Consider the following 26,328-nt stretch of genomic DNA (forward strand, 5'->3'; position numbering starts at 1 on the left):
CCCCCGTCACAGACGGCTCAGGCACTAAGCATGCGCTGCCTCCTCCGTCGAGAACAAAGCGCCGAAGGGAACTGATGCGCATGCCCAACCGTCGCCCGGTGCCGTCCGTGCGCACGCGCAACCTTCAGCCCGCGAAGACAAGCGCGCGAGACTCTCGTTGCGCACGCGTGGCGCTTAGCGGCGCCTTATTAAGTCACAGCTCCGCCGACAACAAAGTACCAAGGGAACTCAATGCGCCTGCGCAGCCCGATAACAAGGTACATTGCGCGTGCGCAACCAACGCCTTGAGCAGAGAACAAAGCGTCGGCCACACCTCAGCGCGCATGCGTATTGTATTCTCTCTCCGCCTCCATGGCCGAAAACTCAAGGCGTAGCATGGTGGCCTCAGTGCGCATGTGCAGCTTCCTTCACCTTCTCCCGTCCCTGTGGCGTGTGCTCGCGAGTCGCTGCGCGATCTCCGAACGTGCTGCTGTGCGCATGTCCGGCGTCAGGGGGCTGATGGCGGCACGTGGTCGGGGGAAGGGGAGCCAGGGCGGGGACAAGGCATGAGATGAGCCAGTGGGAGACAAACAGCCCCGCAGACACTGCTGGAGCCCCAGGGCATGGGGTGGAGGGGCCCGGCCTAGACCCCGGCGGCGGGGGTTACGGCTATGGGGGTGTTGTGGGGATACTGGGGTGATGGGTATGGGGGTGTTGTGGGGGCACAGGGATTGCGGGTACGAGGGGTGTTATGGGGACATTGGGGTGGTGGGTATGGGGGTGTTATGGGGATACTGGGGTGGCAGGTATGAGGGGTGTTATGGGGACATTGGGGTGGTGGGTATCGGGGATACTGGGATGGGGGCACAGGTATGAGGGGTGTTATGGGGACATTGGGGTGGTGGGTATCAGGGTGTTATGGGGATACTGGGGCGGCAGGTATGAGGGGTGTTATGGGGACATTGGGGTGGTGGGTATCAGGGTGTTATGGGGATACTGGGATGGCAGGTACGAGGCGTGTTATGGGGACATTGGGGTGGTGGGTATCAGGGTGTTATGGGGATACTGGGGTGGCAGGTACGAGGGGTGTTATGGGGACATTGGGGTGGTGGGTATCAGGGTGTTATGGGGATACTGGGATGGCAGGTACGAGGCGTGTTATGGGGACATTGGGGTGGTGGGTATCAGGCTGTTATGGGGATACTGGGGTGGCAGGTATGAGGCGTGTTATGGGGACATTGGGGTGGTGGGTATCAGGGTGTTATGGGGATACTGGGGCGGCAGGTATGAGGGGTGTTATGGGGACATTGGGGTGGTGGATGTGGGGGTATTATGGGGACATGGGTTGCAGGTATGTGGGTGTGGACTTTGGGTTGTGGGTATGGGAAGTGTTCTGGGGACACAGCGAGCAGAGTGCAGGATGGGACAGGAGTGTGAAGGCTGGACAACACACACAGGCTATGACAGGGTTTCTCAAACAGCGGTCGCCACTTGTGTAGGGAAAGCCCCTGGCGGGCCGGGCTGGCTTGTTTACCTGCCCCGTCCGCAGGTCCGGCTGATCGCGGCTCCCACTGGCTGCGGATCGCTGCTCCGGGCCAATGGGAGTTGCTGGAAGCGGCGCCCAGTACGTCCCTCGGCCCACGCTGCCAGTGGGAGCCTGCGGACGGGGCAGGTAAACACACTGGCCCGGCCCGCCAGGGGCTTTCCCTACAGAAGTGGCAACCCCTGTTGGAGAAACCCTGGGCTACGACATTTACAGCAAACCAACCAAAGAAAAGAAAACCACAGCTGGAGGGCTGGTGGTCTAGTCCTGAACTCGTTCTGTCCTGCCTAAGCACTTGTAACACATATTGAGCCAGATGTTGCCTTCTAAGGACACTATGGTAGGTACAAACATGACCCCTTGGCACTCTTGCCAGAAGGCACTGCAGTGTCTTGTGTTCTCGTAGATTCCAGGTGGTGGAGTAATGTAGTTTTGGAAGCAGATCTAAGATTCTTGGAAGAGATGTTGTTAGAGGTTGATCCAGTCCCAATAGGGTCCGGCTACAAAGGCTTTGCAGAGCACCATAGTGAGCTGTTGGAGATGAGCTGATTTTGAATGCAAGGGAGGAAAAAGAGATACTACAGGAAGCAGATGAATCTGTTCGGAGTTTATAAATCCCACACATAAGGTGGTGGTGACAGGAGGCTCAAGGCTGAGCTAATGCGGAAAGAACTCTCTCCCTGCAAATCCTCATGAAATCCAGTAATGTTGCTGAGTTTGACAGCTTGAGTCTGGAGTGACTCAGGAGCGTCAGTGCCAACCTCGGGAAGGAGCAGGGCACACACCCCAAATTGGTTGCGAGTTCTAAACTTAGATTTCACCAACTAAGTAGCAAGTGTGAACTCCACAGGCACTACAGTAGCCTTAACATGGAGTCACAGACAGTCCCATGGGGTACTCCAATCTATCTTGCCACCCTCATACTCTTGCCTTTGTGATAGATGGTCCCTTACACCAAAAATCACAACAATATTCAGGTTACTCCCAGTCTCAAAGGACCAGTCACTTACTCCAGCTCTTTTAAACCTTCACCAAAGACAATGCTTCTAGCCAATCCTATAATAAACCAACTAAAGATTTATTAACTAAGAAGAAGAAATGAGAGAGTTATTTACAAGGTTAAAGCAAGTAAACATACACAAATGAGTCTTAAGTTCCAAAGAGTAACAGAAGCTGCTGTGATATGCAAGCTCTATAAGTCCTTTTTAGCTAACCCAGGCTAAGCATCAGGAGTCATTTTAGGGGAGGGAAGGTTGTCTGGTTAAGGTTCTGTGCTGGGACTCAAGAGATCTGGCTTCAGTTCCTGGCTCTGCCACAGACTCTGGGCAAGTCACTTAATCACCCTCAGTTCTCCATCTGTAAAGTGGGGATAATACTTCCCTTCTCTCACCCTTTTTCTTGTCTTTTGAGTTTGCTCTTTGGGGATGAGATGCTCTCTTACTATGTACAGCGCCTAGCACAATAGGGCTCCAATCTTAGTTGGGGCCTCTGTGTTTACTGAAATACAAATTAATAATCATTAATTGTTGGTGGTTTAACTGGCTGCAGCATCCGTCCATCCCCGAGGCAAAGCTACAGGGTGGATATTCTTTTCCTCTGGATGGAATTGGGAAGTCAATCAATTCCAGTGCCGAGCGTGTGGTCCTCCCTGCACTTCCTGCCCTCTGCCCCGTTCTACAGGGGTGTAATAAGGAAGCAGAGGACTGCCTGGGTGGATGTGCTGGCTTCTGTGCTATCAGAGTTATCCCCTGAAATTGGGGTGACAGCTCTGGGCTTCAGGCCCTAGCTATTGCAGACTTCACAAATGGATGTGTGCCACAGAGATGCCCATCTGCAGCTTGGGACGGGGAGGGTTTTCGTGCTGGATTGGAGAATAGAGGAACTCTTGTTCCAGTTTTCGTCGGTGTAATTCCTCCTGCAGCTGCCCGCTTTAGCTAAGCAGCAGTGGCGGTTCTAGGGGGCTCCTCTTGAGAGGGGGCCTGGAAGGGGAGTCCTGAGTCTTTCTCTCCTTTGCAACCCTCTCTTTATCTCTTCTGCTAAAAAAAGGAAGTTTTGGTTCATGGGCTCAGATCAAAGAGATCATCGTCGTTCATTAGTATTACAGGTTAATAGCGTCTATGTCTGTAGCCCCTTTGGTCTCAGAGACCCCACCCTGTGTATTGAATGCTGTGCTCTGCTGCCCTCTGGTGGTGAGTGTGGGGTATTGACATAGACCAACACGTGGTGTGCACTCTGCACACAGTGGGTGTGTCTACACTGCAATTCAATATTGGTGCCTGGCCTGTGCCAGCTGACTTGGGATCCTCGGGCTAAGGGACTGTTTAACTGTGGTGTAGACGTTCGGGCTTGGGCTGGAGCCTAGGCTCTAGGACCCTGCAAGATGGGAGGTGCAGCCCAGGCCTGAACATGTACACCACAATTAAATATCCCCTTAACCCGAGCCCCATGAGCCCGAGTCACCTGGCACAGGCCAACTGTGGTGCCTAATTGCAGTGTAAACATACCCAAATAGGCAAAGATGAGACAACAGGAACTTTGGAGAGGAAAAATAATCCAATTTTCAGAATAGAACCAAGCACATCAAAACACCAGCTCATACGGCGCATAAGCCCTCTTCAGAACTTTCCGTGTCTACAGTGCCTTCTGTGCAAGGCCTTCATAGAGTGAAATATACCCCTGTTCAGGGGCTCAGCACAAGGTCTATACGCCACTGAATCCCCCAAATTAGGACATACGTGGGTTTTAAGTGCTGCATAGGCCTTCTGCTTGCCCTCTGGAGCGCCTTACGAACACAACTGCGGCCCTGCAGCACCCTCCCATTATATAAATGTCACACCCAGACAGTGTGCCTGCTTGATGTCGTGCCCAGGACAATAATCCCACATGACACCAGGAAAGGAAAGCATGTGGCATGCTATAAGTCAGCACTGTTGTACAGGTGTGTGTGTGTGTGCGCACAAACGCGTTTTGGCAGGTTACAGCCACGGGGCCAGGACTGAAACTCTCATCCAGCTCACAGGTTTCTCTTCCTTGTTCTAGATGGAGTCCAGCCAGAAGTGGAGTCATAGCTGTAAGAAGGGGCAGGGTCTTGCTGAGCCCAGGCTCTGAGTCAGCTGTATCCGGTGTTCCTTCCACCCCTTCTACAAGGAAGCAGATCAATGGGTCATTCATACCTTTCACTTCCTTACCTGGAGCCCGGCCAGATGAATCAGTCTACTCAACCTGTTCTCCCCTTTGTGTGCCTGTTGCTCACCTCTACCCATGCTCTTGGGCCTTCTCCCAATTCCCTTCTACCTCCCTGCTCTCATCTTGTCAGGATGAAGCTTGAGAACTATTTCCATTCCCAGAATACATAGTACATTGTTTTTGTTGGGTGTTTGTCTGGCATTGGGAACTGACATCATAATAAATCACCAATGGCAGTAAGGTATGTAAACACCCCAGGTCTGGCTCCACTCATCTCACTGGAGTAACCCCCTGTGGAATTCCAACGAGATACACTAGAATAACGGAGATCAGGATCTGGGGCCTGATCCGAAGCCCAGTGTAGTCAGCTGGAGTCACTGATGTCAGTGGGCTTTGGATCAGGCCTCAGTCCCCCCGATCTCAACCCCTTACTCCAGCCATCTAAGCTTTCTCTTTGAATCAGTGCTTTGGTAAATGCCAAGGGAAGAAGTGAGACTGTTCGGCTTTCTCAGAGTTATTATTTCAGGCTGCCTGTATACTTATGCTTGGTTACATTTGTCATGTCTTCAGGGTTTCCTTTGCAACCATAAGGGCTAGACACATTTTTTGAAGATGAAAACTGGGATTCAGGAGCACAATTGTGCATAAGAGGTGGATTTCCATGGCTAACTCCACAGCTGTGGGATACATGAGGGCCAGTGTTATGACCCCTTGTGCCACCCCAAATCATTTATCCCTTCTAATGTATCTCTACAGTTCTGTTCATGAACCGAAAGAAGCAGCATGACAAGTCTATTTGCCCTCTTTGTATCCTGCTCTTTCCAGTGCTTTCCACCTTCTGTAATTACTAGCTGCTGACTTCTAGCACAAATCAAACTTCTCCGCTCGGAGAACAACACAACTATACTTTTCTCCAGGGTTTATGGTCATTTGTTTTTCCTTCTTACTGGCACAAGTTCCGGAGGGCAGTGACCACTATGTTATCTTTGGTTTCTGTCTTGCAGTTGTTTTGGGTTGGCCAACATGTGGTTTCATGTTTTTATCGCAAGATACGGAACTGACAGTCCCTTCCTGACCTGCCCTACATGTCAGATGCAACTGTGACAGGTACCGATGCCTCTTAGAAATAATTTAGATTAGCGAGTAAAGATCAATATATATTTGATTCAAAACAGGGTAGGGAATGTCTAGCCTGCCTGCCTGCCCTATGGAATCTCCTCTGAAATGCACATGGGATCTCAGAGAACATTATGTAGGACACGTGCTGTGAGATGGGCCAGGAATGAGATAACTTGAATCAGTACTGAAGGATGTAGTGTTCTAAACAGTCTTTAAGGTATTGGCACTAGGCCTTTAAGACCTTAAACTGTCCATCAAGAACATAACTTCCTGTTATCTAGTAAGATCTGCCAAGATCCCTAATCACTGAACAGAATGGAACTAAATACACAACTTGTATTGTAAGAAAGTGCATGATCTCTGCTGCTTTTCATGATATGCCAAAGCATGACTCTTAGGTGTGGTCCCTTCCTGGGTGGAAAGTGGCTGCTGGGTAAAATTGCACAGTAACATCACCCAGCAGTTTAGGACAGGAAGTGAGGACGAGCAGCATCTTCAATTGGAACTGCGAGGAGGATTTAGAGAGGCAGAATGTAATTACTTAAATTGGAATTTGGCCAGGAACTTGGACCCTGTGTTTTCAGAGCCAGGGGTCCTGAACTCTCCTGCAGTCAACTTGCAGTCCTGCGCAGTGAAAGTAAGTGGGTTACTAGACAACTGCGGAATCATTTAAATGGTCTTGCTGCTGCCTGTGCTATCCCTGTTGTGTAGATAATAAGCAGGGGACTTTGTTCCCAGGGACAGTCATCCTGATGTCTTACTCCAGCACCACTAAACTTACGTACTAAAACGCTCGCCCTTTGCTCGTTGTTCATAATAGCCTAAATACATCCCTAGTGCTACCCAGGAAATGCTACCTTGATGGAGAGGCATAACTGTCTCTGAGCTATGAAGGAGAAACGGGGTGGCACACAGTGGGATGAGTTAGTGTGGGATGAATGTGATTTCATTATAGAGGAGAAGGGAGCTAGAGAACCAGAAATCTCTCTACTGTACTCAGGTTCCAGAGGGTGGGGATTTCCCAGCCTCACTCAGTGCTTTTCCCAGGGAAGGATAGTCCCTCTCCTACAAAGGCCTTTCTCCTCTCTAAATAACCATACAACTTGTTACAAGAGCTTTATCTTTCCTGAAAATACCCCCTCCAAAAGGGCTTGCTTCCTTGCATATTGCTCTGGTCCAGGGGTTCTCAAACTGGGGGTCAGAACCTTCAGGGGGTCGCAAGGTTATTACATGGAGGGTCGTGAGCTGTCAGCCTCCACCCCAAACCCTGCTTGCCTCCAGCATATATAAATGGTGTTAGATATAAAAAAGTGTTTTAAATGTATAAGGGGGGTCGCTCTCAGAGGCTTGCTATGTGAAAGGGGTCACCAGTACAAAAGTTTGAGAATCACTTCTAGTCAAACACTAGCTCCCTTTACACCCAGTTCTTGTTCTGCTTCTTGTCCTCTCCCAGCAAAACCGAATCCTTGGGCTGATCTCCCAGCTCTCTGTCACCCCTGCACATGGTATTATAGACAGGGTTAGGGTGACCTGCTTCTGGCACCTGAACCTGAAATCATTCCCCTCTCATCTGTGGCCAGTGCCGATGGCAGAGTTTCAACAGTGGTTGCTTAGTCATGACATTCTCTTCACCCTGCTCGGTACCTTCTTTGGCATGGGCTAGGCTTATCATGTCATTCTCAGCGTTTACACTTCACCTGAGAATGCCCCATTTTTTTGCCTGTTAGTTTGTTCTCATGGGCAGGAATGCAGCAGTTCTCACCTGGCGAGTTACCTGCATTTGATGGTAAAGATTTCAGGGTTTGTGGCATCTGAGGTGGAGCAATTCTTCCCAAGTGATCCACCTTTTATACTGATAACCTCACCTGCAGGGAATGTCTAACAACTGCATCCTTGGACAGTGGCAACCTTCAACTTTGGCTACATTTTGGGCATAAATGCCCATCCATCCTGCATCTTTTATTATTTTACATAGTGCCACAGGTATGTATGGCGCTTTACAGGGGAATAGAAAGACAAAGTATCTGCCCCAAGGGGACTACAATCTAAGGGATATACCATCAGCAGCTGGGGAGGCAGGACATCAGGATCCTATTCTACAGTGCCAATGACTTGATACATGGTCTCGGAGAAGTCACTTCCATCTTCTATACAATGGGGTTGATATTTACCTGCCTTTGTGAAAAGCTTTGAGATCTATGGGTACAAAATGCTATGCAAGTGCAGAGTAGTATTATTATTACTTGCACAAGAGAAATCTCACTGTGCATGGCTGAGGGCTGCAGAATCAAGATTAAAAGATGCTTCCTGGAAATTTGTGATGCATGTTAGGATATAGATATTCAGACCGTTCTGCAAAGGCCTATACTTTACAACCAGCATTTACCTCTTGCTTTCCATGGGAAATAACATCTATGCAACACCCAGGGCTTTTTGTTCACTGCCCCCGCTCTCAATGTCTGTTTATCAATATTGCAACAAATCCATGGTCAGCTAGGAATTTCCTGGCTGTCACTACAACTTTCACAGCAAGCAGGTATAGAACTTGGTCCCTCCTGTTTCCAAAGCACAGGAGCCTAGCCCAGGAGTCTAGAGGAGAATCACCATTAGCAGTATAGGGCTTTTGATACCCAGCTGAGCAGTTCCAGCCCCTTCCAGCAGAGGGCAGGTGCAGGTCCACCTGGCCCTGACAAAGAAAGGGAAAGAAAGTGGAAGTGGTGGAGGGAGGGGCAATGTGAGGAGCAGAGTAGGGCAAACCAAGATGTGTGTGGGGGGGTATCTATACCAGGGATGTGGACCATACCACCACTATTGTTGGGGTGCAATGGGGCATTCCGATTGTGACTATGAAGTGGAAGGGGCCACCCTGACGCGACTGAGAGGGGGGAAGGCACCCAGGCCAGGCCAATGATGTTTTGGGGGAAATGGGCCATTCCAATACTGATTTTATTTCTGGTGGGGGGCCTGGACCAAACCACTGCTGACTTGAGAGGGGGGTGAGAGACGGTAATTGGCCGGGAACTGGTTATTCCAATGTGGGATGGGTTATGCCAATGCTATATTTAGGAGGGACTATACCAATACTAGGGCAGCCATACCATTGCCAGTTTGGGGGACATGAGCCGTACCAACGCTGATCAGGGGGTAAGAGCGGCCACATCCTGCCGTTTTTTGGGGGGAAGGCCCGTACCAACGCTGATGGGAAGTGACTGACTAGGTCATTCCAATGCCAGGACTGGGGGGAGGGCGGGCCATACCAATGGCGGCTTTGGGGGGGTGGACCGTACCAATGCTGACGGGGAGTGTGCGCGGGCCAGGCCATCGCGCGGCGCTGCGCGGGGGGGGTTGTCTGTGTGAGGAGGAGCCGTTTCCCGCGGGGGAGCCGGCGGACGGGGCGGGCTCATTCACGGTCTCTGCGGCTCCAACCGGCCGGGCTCGTTCGTCCTTCCCCCTCCGCCGGCAGAGCGGCTGCCGCCGACGCCGCGCCCCCTCCCTGCCCGGTGTGTGGGAGGCGCCGGGCCCGCTCCGACGGACACAGCCGCGCTCAATGCCCAGGGTGAGGAGCCGGGGTCGGGCCGCGGGGAGGGGGGCGCACCCAGGTGAGGAGGGGCCGGGGGCATTGGCGGGCTGGTGTGAGGTGTGGGGGGGTGAGGGCTGGTGAGGCCCCGGGGACCTTAGGCCCTCGGTGTCCTGCCCACCCTCCCGCCTGTGGGGCTGGAAGGAGCCGGAGCCGGGCCCAGGCCGGGGGGCTCTGAGCAGTTGCTGGTGGGGCTGAGGTGCCTGGGTGGGTGTGAGGTGGGGGGATGGGCCGGTGGGAGGGGGATGACGTGGGGGGCAGATTGCACAGGTGTGTCGGGGGTGGGGGGGTGCTGGGGCAGTATGTCCTAGGGGAGGTGGAGGGTTGCACAGCCCACATGGGCCCTGGAGGGAAGGGGAGGCTGGCCTGGAGGGGGGGGGCAGATGTGGGGATTGAGGTGCTGCGAGAAGTGGTTTGTGTCTAAGCTATGGGGTGGGTTGCGCCTTGCTGAGTTGTGCTGGTGACTCCTCCTGTGCCTCGTTAGCATGATTAGTCACAAGCTGCTTTTTCTCTCAGGGCATTTTCAGTTGGGGGTGGGAAGGTGAGGTTGCCTTTTTCAAAAGCTCCCGTGTAAATGGAAAGTGGATTGTGAACCCCCTGAATGAACAGCAGAGGTTCTGACTCACAACTGCAGTAGTAGTGTAAAAAAAAAAACCCTCTGTGAGTCAAAGTATAGAAATGTTTGACTTCTATAAGCCCAATTGATGGAAAGAAATTATTCGTTGTATAGACTGAGAGCTTGAGGTAGGAATATAAATATCTGGGAATGCTATGCTGGAATGCATTTCTATGAACGTGCATGTCTTTTAATGAGACGTGGCTCTAGCTGCAAATCTTCTGTGTGCCTCTAAATAGAAATAGAGGGTCAACTTCATAATTCTCGATAACCTCTAATTGTAAGTGTCAGTTTTCAATTCAGAAAGTGGGAACTTACGTTTTCTATATCAGAACTGTGAACATAGTTTGTCTCTCAGTTCTTGCCTCTGTACTTTGCCCTGTTGTGGAATGCTGCATTGGTTAACTATTGTGAGGCCTTTGGGAGAGGACTTACTAAAGTACAATTCTGGAGACTCCCTCTTCTAGAGAGAACCAGTACTGTAGACTGTTCATATAAAGGCAATTTTTTTTATTGGGTTAAAATGAGAGAGTCTGTAGATGAGCAGAATGATTCATAAGGTACTATAATATTTTAGCATCTGATGGTTTCTGCAAACTTTAGGGGTGGCACTTTTTGATTGCTTTTGAGGGGGAAGCACGTTGTCAGTTGTAAGCCACGCTAACTAGTGAATTAGCTTTCTTTGTTATGTATAAATGTATTCCCTATTATAATCAGATTAGTCTGGTACTTTAGTCACTTGTTAAAGAGTTGAAGTAAGTGCAGAATGTCTCCATGTAAATATTACTGTTTGAACACTGAAAGTGCAGCACCTTAGGGCTTGGAGATTCAGGGTTTTTAACACATAGGAACATAGGAGTTGCTATGCTAGGTAAGACCAGAGATCTGCCTAGGCAGATATTTCAGACAGGGGTATAAAGAACCTCATAATAGACAATTTAAAATATTGTAACCATAGAGGAAATTTTTTTTTCTTATCCCCATCTTAGTGGATGATTTAAGGCCTGAAGCATGATTGTTTTAATATATATCCTAATTTTAAAATGTTTTTAAGCATACTAAGCTCTGGTGTCAATATCATATCTTTTGGCAATGAGCTCCATAGGATAATTGTGCTGGGTGTTTTTTAAAAAAAGTTTCATTTTATCAGTATTAAATTTGTTACCCCCTCAGTTTCATTGGTGTGTCTCTGTGATTTGAGAGCGTATATCAGTAGGAGTACTGGCTTTTTCGCTCTGATAATTGTTTTATATACCTCTGTCATGTTTTCTTGTTTCCATTATTTCTACTCTGAACACACATTCTTTTAGGTCTTGTATACAGAAAATCTGGCTATGCCTGAAAGCACTGTGTTGCTCATCTCTTTGAATTTTAACAATTGCCTATTAAAAGCTCATTTTATATTTACTTACAAATTTCAGTGGCGATTGAACATGGCTCTTAGTATGTGCACCATTGGCCTTTAACTTTCCACTATACATTATCAATTTTCCAGTAGAGACATGGTAAACTCATAGGCCTGGTCTATGCTAAAAAGTTAGGTCAACCCAGCTACGTCATTCAGGGATGTGGAAAATCCACACCCCTGAGCGATGTGGTTAAGTCAACCTAACCCATAGGTGTAGACAGGGGAGGTGGATTACCTACGCTAACAGGAGATCGCCTCCTATCAGTGTAGATAGTGTCTATGCTGAAGTGCTACAGTGGTGTTTCAAGTGTAGACAAACTAAAGTGAGATGAATGGTACAAGAAATGGAGTTTTCCTACTCTGACTTTATTTACTGAATAATATCTTTACCCTCTTTTGCTTTAATGCTGTGAAAACACCAGTATGCTTCTGGTTTGATGGGTTAGTATTTTTGATTTGTGTTGTTTGGCATTTTGAATCTTAAAAATATATATATATATATTTGGCTTGTGTGTTGCCAGGGAAGTTAATTTCCTGGTTTTCCAAAATATGGCACTTGATGCAAAAAAATTTCACACAACTTATTTTGGAATGGGCTGTTAAAACATAACACAAATCTTACTTATATATAAGATGACTATTTAAAATGTCATTTAAGGTCATTTTAATTTTTTTCTTTGCAATTTAAACACAGTTCTATATTTTGAACAAAAGAGCTTTTAAGCTCATCATGCTTCATTAGGTGAGCCCATTGTTTTTGATTATTTTGAAGTTGTTTTCACTTTTAGGAGCCCAGATGGAGTTGTTTGGGAACTATGCTTAAATAATATTCAAATATGGCTCCTCTCTGAGCTGGTTTTAAACATGAGGATTGTTAAAAACAAAAAATTAAAAAATATTTCCAGGTTCACAGCTGCTTCTGCCTCTCAGCAAACAGAAACTTCTTTGGTATAAAGCACATACCCAGTAGATTATCTTTGGAAATCCAAATGGAGTATCTGCTCATTTCCCACTGCTGATCTAGGCATAGAGATGTTTTTGCTTTCTTGTGTTAAACAGTGCCTATGCTGTTGGTTATATTAGTTGTTTGAGCTCTCTCACGTTTGGAAAAGGCAAGTGTTTTCTCCCATCTTCATTGAAGTTTTGATGCAGGGTCAGTGCCAGATTGGAAAGAGAGTTGTCTTGTGAAAAACACCTGACTGCTTTTATTTTCTCTTGCTAAATTGATTCCTCAGACTGAATATTTGATATTTGTCTGTCTTATCAAGCAGAAAATTGAGGTAAACCTGCCTTGTTTTAGGGCAGAGAACAGAGTGACTTGGCTCAAGCAAAAGGAAATGAGTGAGTCATCAGCAGAGCTTGTCAGCAAATTGGTAGGGAACTCACAGGGGTGGGTAATAAGGAACTGTAGAATTTCTTGACTTCTCCCCTCTCCAGGCATGTGTCATTACGAACAAGCTGCCTTTAGAGATTAAGTTTAAGAATTGTTTCCAAGAAACTATAGAACTAGCATTTTGTTCTCTATACAGTTAGACAGTGTATTCTAGAAAAGAATTGTCATTGAATTGAGTTCCTGACGCTTCAGTGTTGCATGTTTGTCCATTTTGCTAAACTTGACTAGATTGGAGAACTCTTAGAATCCTGATAAAATCTTTTGCTTACAAAGCACCTTTTGAATCCAGCAGAACCCTCAAGGCACTTCTGAATGTACCTGTGGTATTAGGGAGACAAGGTAGATGAGGTAATTTTTTTTTTTTTTTTTATTGGACCAACTTCTGTTGGTGAGAGAGACAAGCTTTCAAGCCAGACAGAGCTCTTCTTCCTGGGTCCAACATGGCTACAACTACATTGCATGCAAACTGTGTAGTAGTAACATTTCTCACTTCCACCACATACGAGGTAGAATGTAGCAGCCCTACATCGGAACAGGAAGTGGAGTGTAATGCAGTCAAGTTAAATTACAAGGAAAGTCTAGTTAGGCCATAATATAAAGAGAATTGGATTTTTTCTAGGACACAAGTCTTGTAGCACTCTTCCTCCCCCCCCCCCCCCAATAAACCCAGAACAAAACTCCATGTCACTTATTGCAGGTATGTAGGTATAAAACACAGGAATTAAGATTTTTATGAGAGGGAAGGAAAGAAAGCAAGTTCAGCAGTTCATGACTATTAAGTAATCTCATTAAAAGAATATCAAATGTAGTATTCAACTGAGAACAAAATGAGTTAACATAAACTGGATTGCAAGATGCTGTTCTCACAAATACTGAAGGTATTTTTTTAATATAGACTGCAAATTAGCAGGTTTTGCTTTGCATCCTGTGCACTAGGTTATTTTGAAAGGTGATACAACTAACCTTTCCCAAAGTATCTGTATCTTGCAATCCTGGGAAGCTGCAGCTGTTGCAATCTGTTTAACTGCCTTGATGTAGCAAGGGAAACACTTGTAAATGTAGGTTTTGGAAGGGGTGGTGAAGCTAGGGAGCACCTTAGTGCCACAAGTACTCCTGTTCTTTTTGTGGATACAGACTAACACGGTTGCTACTCTGAAACTTATGATTGTTGATACTTGCTTGTCAGGAGGACTGTTCTGCTAATCTTGTGCAGGATAAATACAGAAGTACAAGGATTTTGCACAGTTGAAGGACTTGATTTAGGTATCAATCCATAGTAAAGTAGGTAATCTCTAAGTATAAAATCAAACTTAAATGCCATTGCTAAAGTTCACACATTTAACATTGCCTTCTGTCTGTCAAGTCAGAAATCATATTTGACTGTTTTTGGTTCATCTAAAAAAGTGACTGATGTAGCATTTTTTTAAATAAAACTTTAGAGGCTAATATAGGGGTCTTCTTCCATCTGTTTGTTTTTAAGCATAACTCTTGCAAGCTGTACAGTATTTTTGCATGTAATTTAGCTAATAAAGATGTCTTTTTAGATCATATCAAGTGCTATGAGGCTATTATAAAGGTGTCTAAATAGCAAAATTAATCATGTCAGTGCAAGGCCTACTCTGGTTTGTAACAGACCAGTCACAGCTCACTGTAGTACTGAGGTGTTGGATGCCTTCTTGCCTCTGTCACGTAATACTTAATGAAATTATCCATAAGAAGACAACCTAGTTGCAATGTTTTGGTAGCCATTCACGTTCATCTTCCCTCTTTCTGAAGAACAGAAACTGGGAATCAAAACTACCTCAGAATTGTTCATTTTGTGGCATTCATTGAGGTTGAAGCTTGGTTATATTTTCATTCTGATCAATCATAATGGCCAGTCAGTGCTCCCAGGATTAAGTGCCTGTTGATATCTTGACTGGCAAAGTGAAAGATGTTTAAATTTACTGTCTGGATTTAGGGACTTTTTGATCCGGATAATAGGGTTTTCCTTAACTCCTTAAAAAAAGGTTATTTCACTGATATAAATTGTTCTGTTACATTATGGTATTTAAGAGTTTGGGGGCAAATGTGCATATAGACAACCAAATAGTCTTTAGATGCTTATTTAACTTGGCATACAGTATAGTTTCTCAAAATATTCATATATTTAACACGTAGCACAATGGGTCTCAAACTTTTTTTTTACTGGGGGGGGGTGTGCTTCAGTCTGGGGCACGTCCCATGGGGCTGAAGCCCTGTGTCCTGGCACACTGGGACTTAAGGCTGAAGCCCCACCGCAGGCACGCCAGGACTCAGGGTGTGCTGGGGCTTGCTGCTTCAGCCCTGAAGATGTTACCTCACCTCCTTGGAGGAACTGAGGAAACCTGAAGCACTATCCCCTCCCCTCCAGAAAAGAGAAGGAAATTTAGGTGATGGTGAGAAATTAGGAAGAGATGGGGGGGGGGGGGGAGGGGGAGAGAACCTTCTGGCTCCATAACCTTGGCTCTCCAGAGACACTGATGGAGAAGGAGATGCAGACAGACTTCTCCCCCAAATAATCTGACCCAGTGGGGAGGAATAGCAGAGAGACCTGTCCCCCACATAGCTCCCCAGCGATCCTGACCTGGGGGGGGCGGAGAAACCTGGCCCCACTTGGTTTCCCCTGGGGAGAAGGAGGAAACAGAGTCCTTCCCTCACAACATCTTATTATCGTTTGAGTTTTTATGATTTTCTCTGGAGTCTTGTCCTTGACTATACTTTGAACAAGAAATTTGGACCTTGACACACACAAAGTTGACTTACCCCTGCTTTCCATCTTCAAATCATTCTTCAGATATTAACTAAATAAACAATTACTGCCCCCATGGGAGTATTATAGGATTATTAGCCCCATTTTGCAGATGATGAATTGATACCAAAAATAGGGCCTAGTCTATGCTAAAAAGTTAGGTTGGCATAGTTACAGTGCTCAGGTGTGAAAAATCCATCTGTGTAGACACATCTAGGTTGATGGAAGAATTCTTCTGTCAGCCTAGCTACTGCTGCTCGGAGAGGTGGATTACCTACTGCAATAGGCAAACCCCTTCCCATTGCTGTGGGAAGCATCTATGCTATGGTGCTATAGCAGCATAGCTACAGCACTGTACCTCTGCTGCTGAAGCGCCAGTAGTATAGACATGGTCTAAATGACTCACTGGAGGCCACCCAGTGAGCTGTTGTAGAGCCATTACTAAGACTCTGAGTTTCTGACTCTCAGTCCCACACCTAATTCACTAGAACATATTGTCTCCTTTGTGTACTGTAATAAAGACATCAAACTTTGTGGATGTTTCTCTTATCCTGGGAAAAGAAACTTGGGTAGAGTGTAACTCTTTGATTTGCTGTTGAATGGGAGAAGTATAACCTCTGTGACCAGATGTTGCTGCAACTCCCAGTATAGTTGAATAGAGTTGGAGGAGGCTCCTTCCTTTCAGAGCAGTCATTTGCTTGAAGAATGTCAGAACGGGTAGTTTTAGAACAATAAAATAAAATATTCTCTTCACCAGAGATTGTTATGCTTCCATAGTGCTGTCAGGATGTTAGGGACTCTCCTCTCATGTATTGCATGATCACTAAACTGCTGAACTGTCCTATCTATTTAAACAGCTTTATCAGGTCCTCAAGAGTAAGTTAACTTTATAATTTTCCTTTTTGATATAACTATTCTTACTTTTTAGACAGTGGCCTGAAGAATCAGTTGACTCTGTTTATGCTTAAATGGAAAACACTGTTTCTGCCTGAAAGAGGACCACATTGCTCTTGCTCAAGAGTTTACAGGTGCTGAACACATGCATATGCCATGACTTTAGTAAATTTTTTTACTGAGTACATCAGAGCTGTAGCGGACTGTAAGACATCACAACTAATCTGTTTGCTTTGAATTCTTGAAATGTGTACAAGATAAAGTTGTGACTAGTTCTCATGAATTGACAGATGCAAGGACTTAACTGTGATATATTAGCTGGAACTCTTCCTTCTGGGGAGAGAACTTATAATGTAATCTTGTAATTATTAAACTGATAAATATTTCAAGGTTCATTCTAGAAATCTGAATTTCAATCACTTAGAATAAAAACTGTGTTAGGGTTGGGTAAGGTGACTAACCCTGTTCTTGCCTCTGGCATCCTAATTAAAAATGTATTTTTTTGGCTTTGAAAGCAACTCTTTAAGGAAATAATTGCTGTTCTGCAGTTGATTTTTGACTTGATGTCAGAGAAAGGGTAATTGATTGTGTGGGCCATTTTGATGTTTTAGTTCATGTTAGGCTAGTGACTATAAAATGTCAGTTTTGCATTTCTTATATTTTCTGCCATTGGTTAAGGCTACTTCTTTAAAAAAGAAGTTCCTGTCACATATTTCTGTAGCTTTAAGTGCTCTTATTTTTAATGTATCTCTTTTCCCCTTTAGCTTAAGGGTCTATTTTATCTGAAATTATTCGTAGTGGATAAGACCGTGCTGGTGAGCTTTGCCTAGGTAAAGCTGAATTCCTTGTCTTTACTCCTTGTACAAAGATTGGTTAATGAAGTTTATTATTCAGAACTTCTTTTCTGTCATTTTTACACGAGGAATATGTTACTGACTGACTTTTTGTGTGCTAGACAACTTGGCAAAATCTTTGACTGTCATGGTGATATCAGGAAGCCCAAAATCTGAGTAGTAACTGTCCCAGTTCAGATTTCTGCCTACAGTCATCACACTCCTCCAAAGACCTTGTTAAAATTCTCCAGGAAAGGAAGCATCAACCTGACTTTTCTCTGCTTAAAAACAAGCAGAAAAAAAGACACTAGTGCTAATGTAGAGCAGTAAAAAGCACACTTCCTGTTTTTGTTTAGCATTTCACCCTTAAGTGTGCCCATCTAGTTTGCTTCCAGCAGTGGGGTGGGTCTGTGTCTATATACTTCATGGCAGACTTAAACTTGTTACATCTTATTGGTGTAGTATAAAACATCTTTTATGTGGCAGGAGTGGATGGTACATCCCTCATTACTGCGAACTTGGATAAGGTTGGCAGTGACTAAAAGTTCTTACCGTTAAATGTTTGGTTGCCTTTGAAATGAGCTTGTGGTTTCAGACTAGTTCCTACTGGATTATGTCCTATCTGCAGCCTGGCCTGGCTCCTTACCCCTCTGCATTTCAGTCAGATCTATGCTAGAAACTTCTGCTGGTTTATCCATGTTGGTTACAGGTGTGAGGTTTTTAACAACATTTCTATACTGACAAAAGCCCTAATGAGGATGGAGATGATACTGGCACAAAAGTGCTTTTGCCAGTATCTTCTTTTGCCATGGAAACTAACATAGTTCTGCCAGCAAAACCACTCTTTCTGATGCCTGGCACCATAGTAGTTCTGGCTGGGAGGAGCAGCAATTGCAGGGAAGTCTTCTCTGCCCTTGCAGCCATGTACTGGATCATGATCAGTGCAGACAGTCTTCAGTGAATTTAGATGCCAAACTCTAAAATCTCTGCTGTGTGTGTATGAACTGAGAATTTTCATAGTTGTATAACTTGGCCTAATTTTGGTAAATTTTCACGGGGATGGCAAAAGGTATCTTCGTTACATGAAGGCAACCTCCTTGCCAAATGTCAAGACCCTGCTCCAAAGTATGAGGTGCAAGAGCTTCTCAGCAAAATGGCTATACAGTTTTTCTAGCATGAACAAACCATATTTTCCCCTAATCTTTCTCAGAAATGACTGAATCATTTTATCTGAAACTTCCCTCACACCTTCCCTCCCCCCACACCAAAAAAAAAAAAAAAAAATCAGCCTGAGGTAGGCAGGAGGCCAGCATGGAAAATGTCAGCCCAAATGGCTGAAGTTTGGCAAAGTTATAAGCAACTGAAAGCAGGGTCTTAGAACTATTGAGCAATCGTAATGGTGGCATTACCAGTTCAGCCTATAATAATTCCATTCTCTTACTCCATTGTTTTAAGGCTGCTCCACACTGAAAACTTACATTGCCATAGCTATGTCTCTCAGGGGTTTGAAAAATCCACACCCATGGGAGACGTAGTTAAGCCGGCTACAGAGGTGAAAGTAAGCCCGTCTGGTCCGGCATACCGGCAAGAGCCAGTACACTGTGCTGGCCGTACCGGCTTCCGCCGCAGGGATTTAAAGGGCTCTGGGCTGCAGGCAGCCCAGAGCCCTTTAAATTCTGCCTGTGGCTCCGGCGGCCGGGCTGGGGCCAGGATTTAAAGGACTCGGGGCTCCCCGCAGCTGCAGGAGCTCCGGGCCCTTTAAATCCCAGCCCCAGCCCAGCAAAGCTTGGGGTTCCCCGTGGCGGCCAGAGATCTGGGCCCTTTAATTTGCCCCTGAGCCCCGGGGGGCTCCCACCCACCTCTGCAGCTGGGAGCCCCTGGTTGAGTTAAAGGCCCTGGGGCTCCCAGGCATAGCCAGTGCCCCAGGGCCTTTAAATCTTGAGAGGCCCCGCCTCTTCCACTTGAGGCCATGCCCCCCTCAGGACTCCGACAGTACCAGTAAGTCTTGTAAGTTACTTTCACCCCTGGCTGGCTAACACCAGGTGTAGACAGTGCAAGGTCAAAGGAAGAAATCTTCTGTCTACCTAGATACTGCCTCTCACTGAGGTGGATTAACTTCAATGATAGGAGAACCCCTCCTGTCACTGTAGTGATTTGTCTACACTGAAGCACTCAGGGTGGATTTGATTTAAATCACTAGTCAGGAAGACTCAATTTAATCATGGTTTTCTACATAAGTGCATTCTTGTTGATTGTTATAACCTTAATGCATATTTTTCACAACTCAGAGATAGATGTAGGTTTCATTTTTAGAAGGTACACGTGATACATTTTTAAACAGTGATTTATTTTGAATACTTTTCAGATTAGTTTTACAGCTATATCAGAAAATGAATGATTGTTTGGTTATTTCATTTACCAAAGGTAATTGAAGCAGATATTTATGACGTCATTGGGAGGTGAACTATCTCCAATTCAACAGGTTAATCATTAGTATTTAGAGGAGTTTCTTGCTATGCTGTATTAGGAGACAGACATTTAAATTGTTTTATTTAACTAAAACAACGTTAAGTATTCTGGATTTTTTTTCTTCAACAGGAAACATATAATATGTTAACAAAACAAGCATATGTCCCTCGCTTCTCACATTTTTCTCCAGACTTCTTCTCCTTGTCCAGATCTATACTGCCCCCAACAATCTTCTATTCATTGAACTTTTTGAAACTTGTGCACTTTTAGAGAGGTAAGGGATTGACTCTGTGTACACAAATTTGCAGAGGGACAATAGGATTGAGGTCTGTTATTTCTCACCTCTATATATTGTTTGTTTATTTAAAAACATTTTTGCTGTTAACAAGCATGTTACCTCTGGAAACACAAATCCACAGTTTGAGAACTGCAAAACTAAGCATCTCTGATGGTATCTTCTAGACTGAGCCCCGAGTCCCATTGGGTAGATAGAAAGGTTAACCTAAATAATCTATACAGAAGCCTGTGAAACCCCATAAGAATGGGTCCCTAATCCATGAACTATTGGAACTCATTTACAATTTTTTTCTTAAACATTACATGAATATATTGTCTCATATGATAGAATTAGAATTTCTAATCCCTATTCCATGATGAGATATCTTTGAGCTTTAATGTATCTTAAGTAAAACTATCTTTAGGTTTTTTCCTCAAAGAATTTTATCAAAAAAATCCAAATTAAATTAAAAAAATCCATTATTTTTTTTAATCATTGATTTTTATCCACCCTGGAAGCACTACAATGGCGCAGTTGCAGTGCTGCAGCTGTTTAAGTGTAGACATAGCCTTAGCTGATGAATGTTGTAACTTTGGTAAAATCAGCCTTGATCCAAAGTAGAATTAGAATTTTGCTGTATTCCATTATGTTGTGTGTTCTGAATACTGCTTTACAAAATGTTAGCAGTGCAGTTGTTCTGCTTCCTTTTCATGCTATTCATATTTACTTGAGGGAAGTGGTGATCTGATTAGTGAAACTCTGTTATCTAGCCATTTTGTGTTGAAACTGAATTTACATAAATAGCTTACGAAAGGTAGGCTGATTTACAGATTAAGAACATAAGACTGACCATACTAGGTCACACCACTGGTCCACGTAGCCTAGTATTCTGTCTTCCAACAGAGGCCAGTGCCAGATGCTTCAGTGGGAATGAACAGAACAAGGCAATTATTTAGTGGTCCATCCTCTGTCATCCAGTCCCAGCTTCATGCAGTCAGAGGTTTAGGGACACCCAGAGAATAGGGTTGTATCCAGGACCCTCTTGGCTAGTAGCCATTGATGGACTTATCCTCCATGAACTTATCTAGTTCCATACAGATTAATCATAGAATTTTGCTGTGGAGAACGTCTGCTGCTTTCTATTGTAAATGTTTAATTATGAGCTACTTGAGTGTATGAGGATGCTGTTTCATCTTTAGTTCTGGTATTTTTGATTAACTGAGATTTTGTAGAATATTTGTCATCCATCATGCTAAAAGATAGAACATCAGACAGGAATGCTTCTTGGTACTACAGTAAAAGATGTGGTTCAGTGTACATCAAAGTACTTTCAAAAGCAGGCTTGTTTGTTTGTTTAATGCTTAATGCTTTAATTATGTTGAGGTTTCTGGGTGCACTTTCGTCAATAGCACTGTACAATCAGAAGCAACAATCCCTTTTAAATGACATTTTTCTTCTTCTTAGGTTTTCTGTTGGAATATACGTCACACATTTATGGCGATTCTGAGCATCAGGGCAGACTTCTGCCAGGCCCAGCACAGCACCCTAGCTGACAAGTGAGCGTGTCCTACGTACCATAATTACTTTGCCTTGAAGACTCCAGACACAGCGGTCACCCTCAAATATATGGGATATCTTCTGCATATTGGAAGCATATTCCTTTTACTGACTCAAGCAAAACTAAGCATCAAGAAAACAAAGTGGAGAGAAGATCTGTCCTTATTTTTTTTGCCTCACCAGTGCCTAAATGTAGTACAGGCTGCCTAGTCTTGCATGTAGTCAGAATTTTTAGAGTCTGAAGGATACCATCTGCAGTTATTGAGGCCTAAATTGAATTCAAGTGGATTCTAAAGCAAACCTGGTTTTCTTGAAGTGAAAAATCTTAAAGAACAAACAAGTCAATAAAGATAGTTCTGATTAAGCCCAGGCATTTTAGTGGTCTTTTTAATGTTTTCTGCTGTGAAACGTTTCAAGGGTTATTGATTTTTGTTTTGTTTTTGTTTTTTGTTTTTGCCCCCACATATATTTTTTTTTGTTTGCCATTATGAACCGTCCAGCCCCAGTGGAGATTACTTATGAGAGTATGCGTTTCCTGATCACTCACAACCCAACCAATGCAACCCTCAACAAGTTCACAGAGGTAAGGTAGCCACATACAGTAGTAGTTTTTTTTTTCCATTTCTTGTGTTTTGAAATTTCTAAAGCAGCACTAGAGAGACATCTCCCAGATCTACCATGGGTGATGCCATCAGAAATACCCTTTATACTTAGTTAAAGCATTTAAAAAAAAAATCAGGTACTTTGTTTCATTAAACTGTTTAAAGTTCTCCTGACTCTGTAAGAAGGAAGCTTTTGGTGATTTCCTTTCTTCAAAGTCTACATCTTTTGACTGAGAGAGGCTGGGTGGGACTCCTTTTGGAGCTCATAAAGGTGACTCCTCTTAGGCTCAGTCTACAATCAAAAGTTAGGTTGACCCAGCTACATGGATCAGACGGTGTGAAAAATCTATGGCCTGACCGACATAGTTAAGCCACCCTAACTTCTCATGTAGACAGCACTAGGTTGGCAGAAGAATTCTTCCATTGACAGAACTACTGCCTCTCGGGGAGATCGGTTACCTATGCTAATGGAAAAACTCCTTCCGTTTGCATAGATAGTGTCTATGCAGAAATACTATCATGGCGCAGCAGCTGTGCAGCTGTGGCATTTCAGGTGTAGACAAGCCGTTATACTCTGCCATCCCCATAACTTGCCAGGTGACTTAGCATGTTGTCTTTACCTTTGTTGTCTGATGTAATAAAATGTACTAACCCCAGAGAGCCATGTCTCACCTTCTGACTTTTGAATAAGTGGTTGATTAATCGCTCTCTGTTTGGCCTTTTGACTAAGATCAAGTGTAATATTATATATATAGAGAGAGAGGTCAGACTTTAATTTTAAAAAAAAAAAGTCATTATCAAACTCCCCTTCTAATCCCAGAATAGTTAACCATTTCTGGTAATGGAATTAGTAATGACAACATTTTAAAATTACATCTTTAGACTAAACTGAGATGAATGGAGTCACTTCCTCTGTACATTGGGTCATATCCAAATTACTGTAATTGAAATGATAAGGGCTTAAACACTTTTTAAAACTGAAGCTTAAATTTTGCAGTAATAGATGGCATCACCAGAGAAATACTGGTACAGCCTACTACTAGATCCCATCTTGTTGCAAACCATGGTATATCTTCTTAAGTCCTTTAGGGGGACTAGATCATGCCCTTGCAGGGGGAAGATTTGATCAAATAGATCTCTTCCATTCTGGTAAGATCTTGTGATCCGATATTGAGCTTTCATATCAACATGATTCCACCTTTCAGGAAGATGTTCTTTTTGTCAGCAGTCAGCTCAGATACTAATGGTTAATTTGGACTGAAACCCTAATTTTTTCCACTGGTGTGATGTTTTCATTTTATTGTTATGGATTATATTTCTAATACCTTGTCCAGGGGCCTAGAGCCTGGGCTAGACAGTGCATGTGGGGTATTAAAGTGTAAAACTAAAACTTTGAAGAGCCAATCCTGGTACAGGCACAGGAGGAAATGCTGCTTGCTGTTTGATCTTTCAAAATGAACTGGGGCAGCTTTAGTTTGATCTCATTGTTTATCTAGCACGATGTGCTACTTCTAGTGTGTTACAAGGAAGCTAGAATATGGTTGTGTGTGTGTTCTGTTCCTCTCTGTTTCAAAATGTCTCAGCATTGCCTGAGGCAGACAGATCCATGCTTCTATTTAAAGAGAAAAATAATCTGCATGCAGGGTATAAGTAACTCTTTTAATTTTGCTGTTACATATGCATACCTATAAGGCAGTTTTCCCACTCTGACCTTCCACCCTAGGTGAGACTGACACAGAGGTATTTCCTATTCCTCTTCTTCCCCCGGCCTTTTAACCCTCATCATAATGTCCGTCAAGACCACATCCTTCCAGCTTAGAACTGGATGAGGCTCTTGGAGCTATCCTTGCTCCGCAATTATCTAATCTCCTCCATGGAACTGTAGAGCAATGTACACTGTCATTGATTCAGCATAGCATGTTTGTTTGGCTTTGTTAAAGTTGAGAAAATGCTCTAATTCCCCATTCTGGGAGTGTGCTTCATGTGTTTGCTTTTCTTCTTGTTCTTAAAGGAGCTTAAGAAGTATGGAGTGACAACCTTGGTGCGAGTTTGTGATGCCACGTATGATAAAGCTCCTGTTGAGAAAGAAGGAATCCAAGTTCTAGTGAGTCTCTCTTAAAATTCTTTCTGAACTGAAAAATCATTAAATATGAATCAGATGTTCCAGCACTGTTTTGCATTCATGCTTCTGCCTGATAATGACCCAGGACTGTGTTACTACTATAACAATTGAGAGTTCACTTTGATATGCTTGTTCAGTAAACTGCTTGTAACTTGGTGAAATACATTTGAGATATTGTGACTGTGCTGTTTATGGTTAGATTTGCACAATGAAATCTGGTATTGCTTGGTGTCTCTAGGTAGATTTTTCGTTAGCTGCATGAAGGCATTAGGGATGAAGGCAGACATGAACTTTTGAGGCACTGCATAGTATGTCAGATGTGACTTTTCTATATAATAAAAAGGCTAAAGTGACGCATCAGTCTCTCCACTGTGATCCCAGAAGCTGCACCTCGCTTAACAGTTAGTTGTGGTAGTCTTCTATTGCCTCTCATTTTTGTGGCTAGAGACCATGGGCAATTTGGAGGAAAATCCACACAACTCTGCAGAACTTGTATTTGTGGAATACGTTCTGTTCTGCTTGATCCTACTCTTAAACTTATATATGACTTCAAGAGAAAAGGCTCAGAGTTATTTAGAAATGGGTACTGTCACGCTCTGATTTCAGCACTAGCTTGTGGGGAGCCTCCTGCCTCACTGCAGCATTGTTTCTCTGCTGGATGATCTTCCCTGCTCCAGCACACCCATTAGTCATAGTGTTTCCAGAGCATCATCAAAATGAATGAATTATAGCAGTCAGTTTGCTCTGCTAGGAAAGCAAACTGCCCAGGAACAGCACAGGCTCATGAACAATCCTATTTCTACCAGAGATGCAGTTTCTTTCCTTCTACCTCCACATTTCTGTTGAAATACATATGTATAGCTGTCATAAAATTCCTTAAGAGTGTGACAGTGTTTTGGTCAAAATGACTTGTTTACAGGTGAGGTGCATACACCATGCTGACTGGAAAATGGGCCAATGTCAATTATGGTGCAGAAGAACCAATTTACTTCTGCAACGATGACCAAATATCCATTTGGGAACTTGTATTTTCCTCAGCACCATGATATTTGAGTGCCTTACAAATTCTAAGTTATATACACGGGATCCGGTATGTTTGCCACACTTGTCCTTGATAACTAGCCTTCTCTCTGCATTCAGTATGTAACAGCTCCTAGTATACTCTTGTTGCAGGAGAGCAAAACAGCAGAGGGAACAAGTCCTCTAGACATCAGACAAGGATAACAGAAAACAGGAGGTGACAGAGAAGATTTGCTGCTAATGTCATACTTGAGCCAGATGATTCCGGCCATGATAGTATCTTCATTACTTAATAGATCACAGTGGTGTTCTGGCATTTAAGAGTGGCTCTGAATATTCAACAGCATGACCCACAACCACTTGTCCCTCTTGAAACCAGCTCTGTCAAAACAGGCTGCTGTCACCATTCAGAAATGGTGTTATATTACCAGCTGGTTGAGAAAATGACATGCCACTATTTAAAGCTAACATTTGTTTACAAAACCAATGAAGTTTAAAACCACAGCCTGACAGAGATTAGCATCTGTTATTTAAAACTGTTGAGGTCAAAAGCCTTATGAAACTCTTGAAACAGCATTTTAGCAAATCTTGAGTTCTCGCCATGATATGTGATATACTAGTAAGAAAGACAAAGATGGTGGAATGTGGCAGCTAGTGAGCCTGCTTTGACAGATGGCATAGTGAGAAAGCAGGGAATTGGAGAATTAGATGTAGCCTGTTTGAACTATACGTGTTGGTAAACAAGAGTATGCAATAAAGAGATTAAGCTAGGGAAATAGGAGGCTGGAATGGATAATAGTATCTTTGGGATTAATGTACCAGATGACCAGAGGATAGCTAATGTGATGCCAATTTTTAAAAAAGGCTCCAGAGGCAATCCTGACAATAGCAGACCGGTAAGCCTAACTTCAATACCAGGCAAATTTACTGAAACTATAGTAAAGAATAGAATTATCAGACACA

The 26,328-nt window shown here is 44.1% G+C and overlaps 1 protein-coding gene across 10 annotated transcripts in view; it reads left to right on the forward strand.

The window, feature by feature from the left end:
- Nucleotides 1–74: 74 nt before the first annotated feature.
- Nucleotides 75–26,328, forward strand: part of PTP4A2 (protein tyrosine phosphatase 4A2) — a 35,502-nt gene continuing 9,248 nt past the window's right edge. The window contains exons 1-4 of one of the 10 annotated variants that reach the window (XM_039511695.1): nt 75–257; nt 5,713–5,815; nt 21,529–22,204; nt 24,235–24,327. In XM_039511695.1, coding sequence (XP_039367629.1) covers nt 22,109–22,204; nt 24,235–24,327 — 189 coding nt within the window. In that variant the 5' untranslated portion in view covers nt 75–257; nt 5,713–5,815; nt 21,529–22,108. Of the gene's footprint in view, nt 258–5,712; nt 5,816–8,908; nt 8,972–9,159; nt 9,427–10,124; nt 10,149–21,528; nt 22,205–24,234; nt 24,328–26,328 lie in introns of those variants that run through there. The other 9 variants (XM_039511701.1, XM_039511700.1, XM_039511699.1 and 6 more) reach the window with 9 other exon arrangements.

Source organism: Mauremys reevesii, linkage group 23 (assembly GCF_016161935.1).
Source record: "Mauremys reevesii isolate NIE-2019 linkage group 23, ASM1616193v1, whole genome shotgun sequence".
NCBI lineage: Eukaryota > Metazoa > Chordata > Testudines > Geoemydidae > Mauremys > Mauremys reevesii.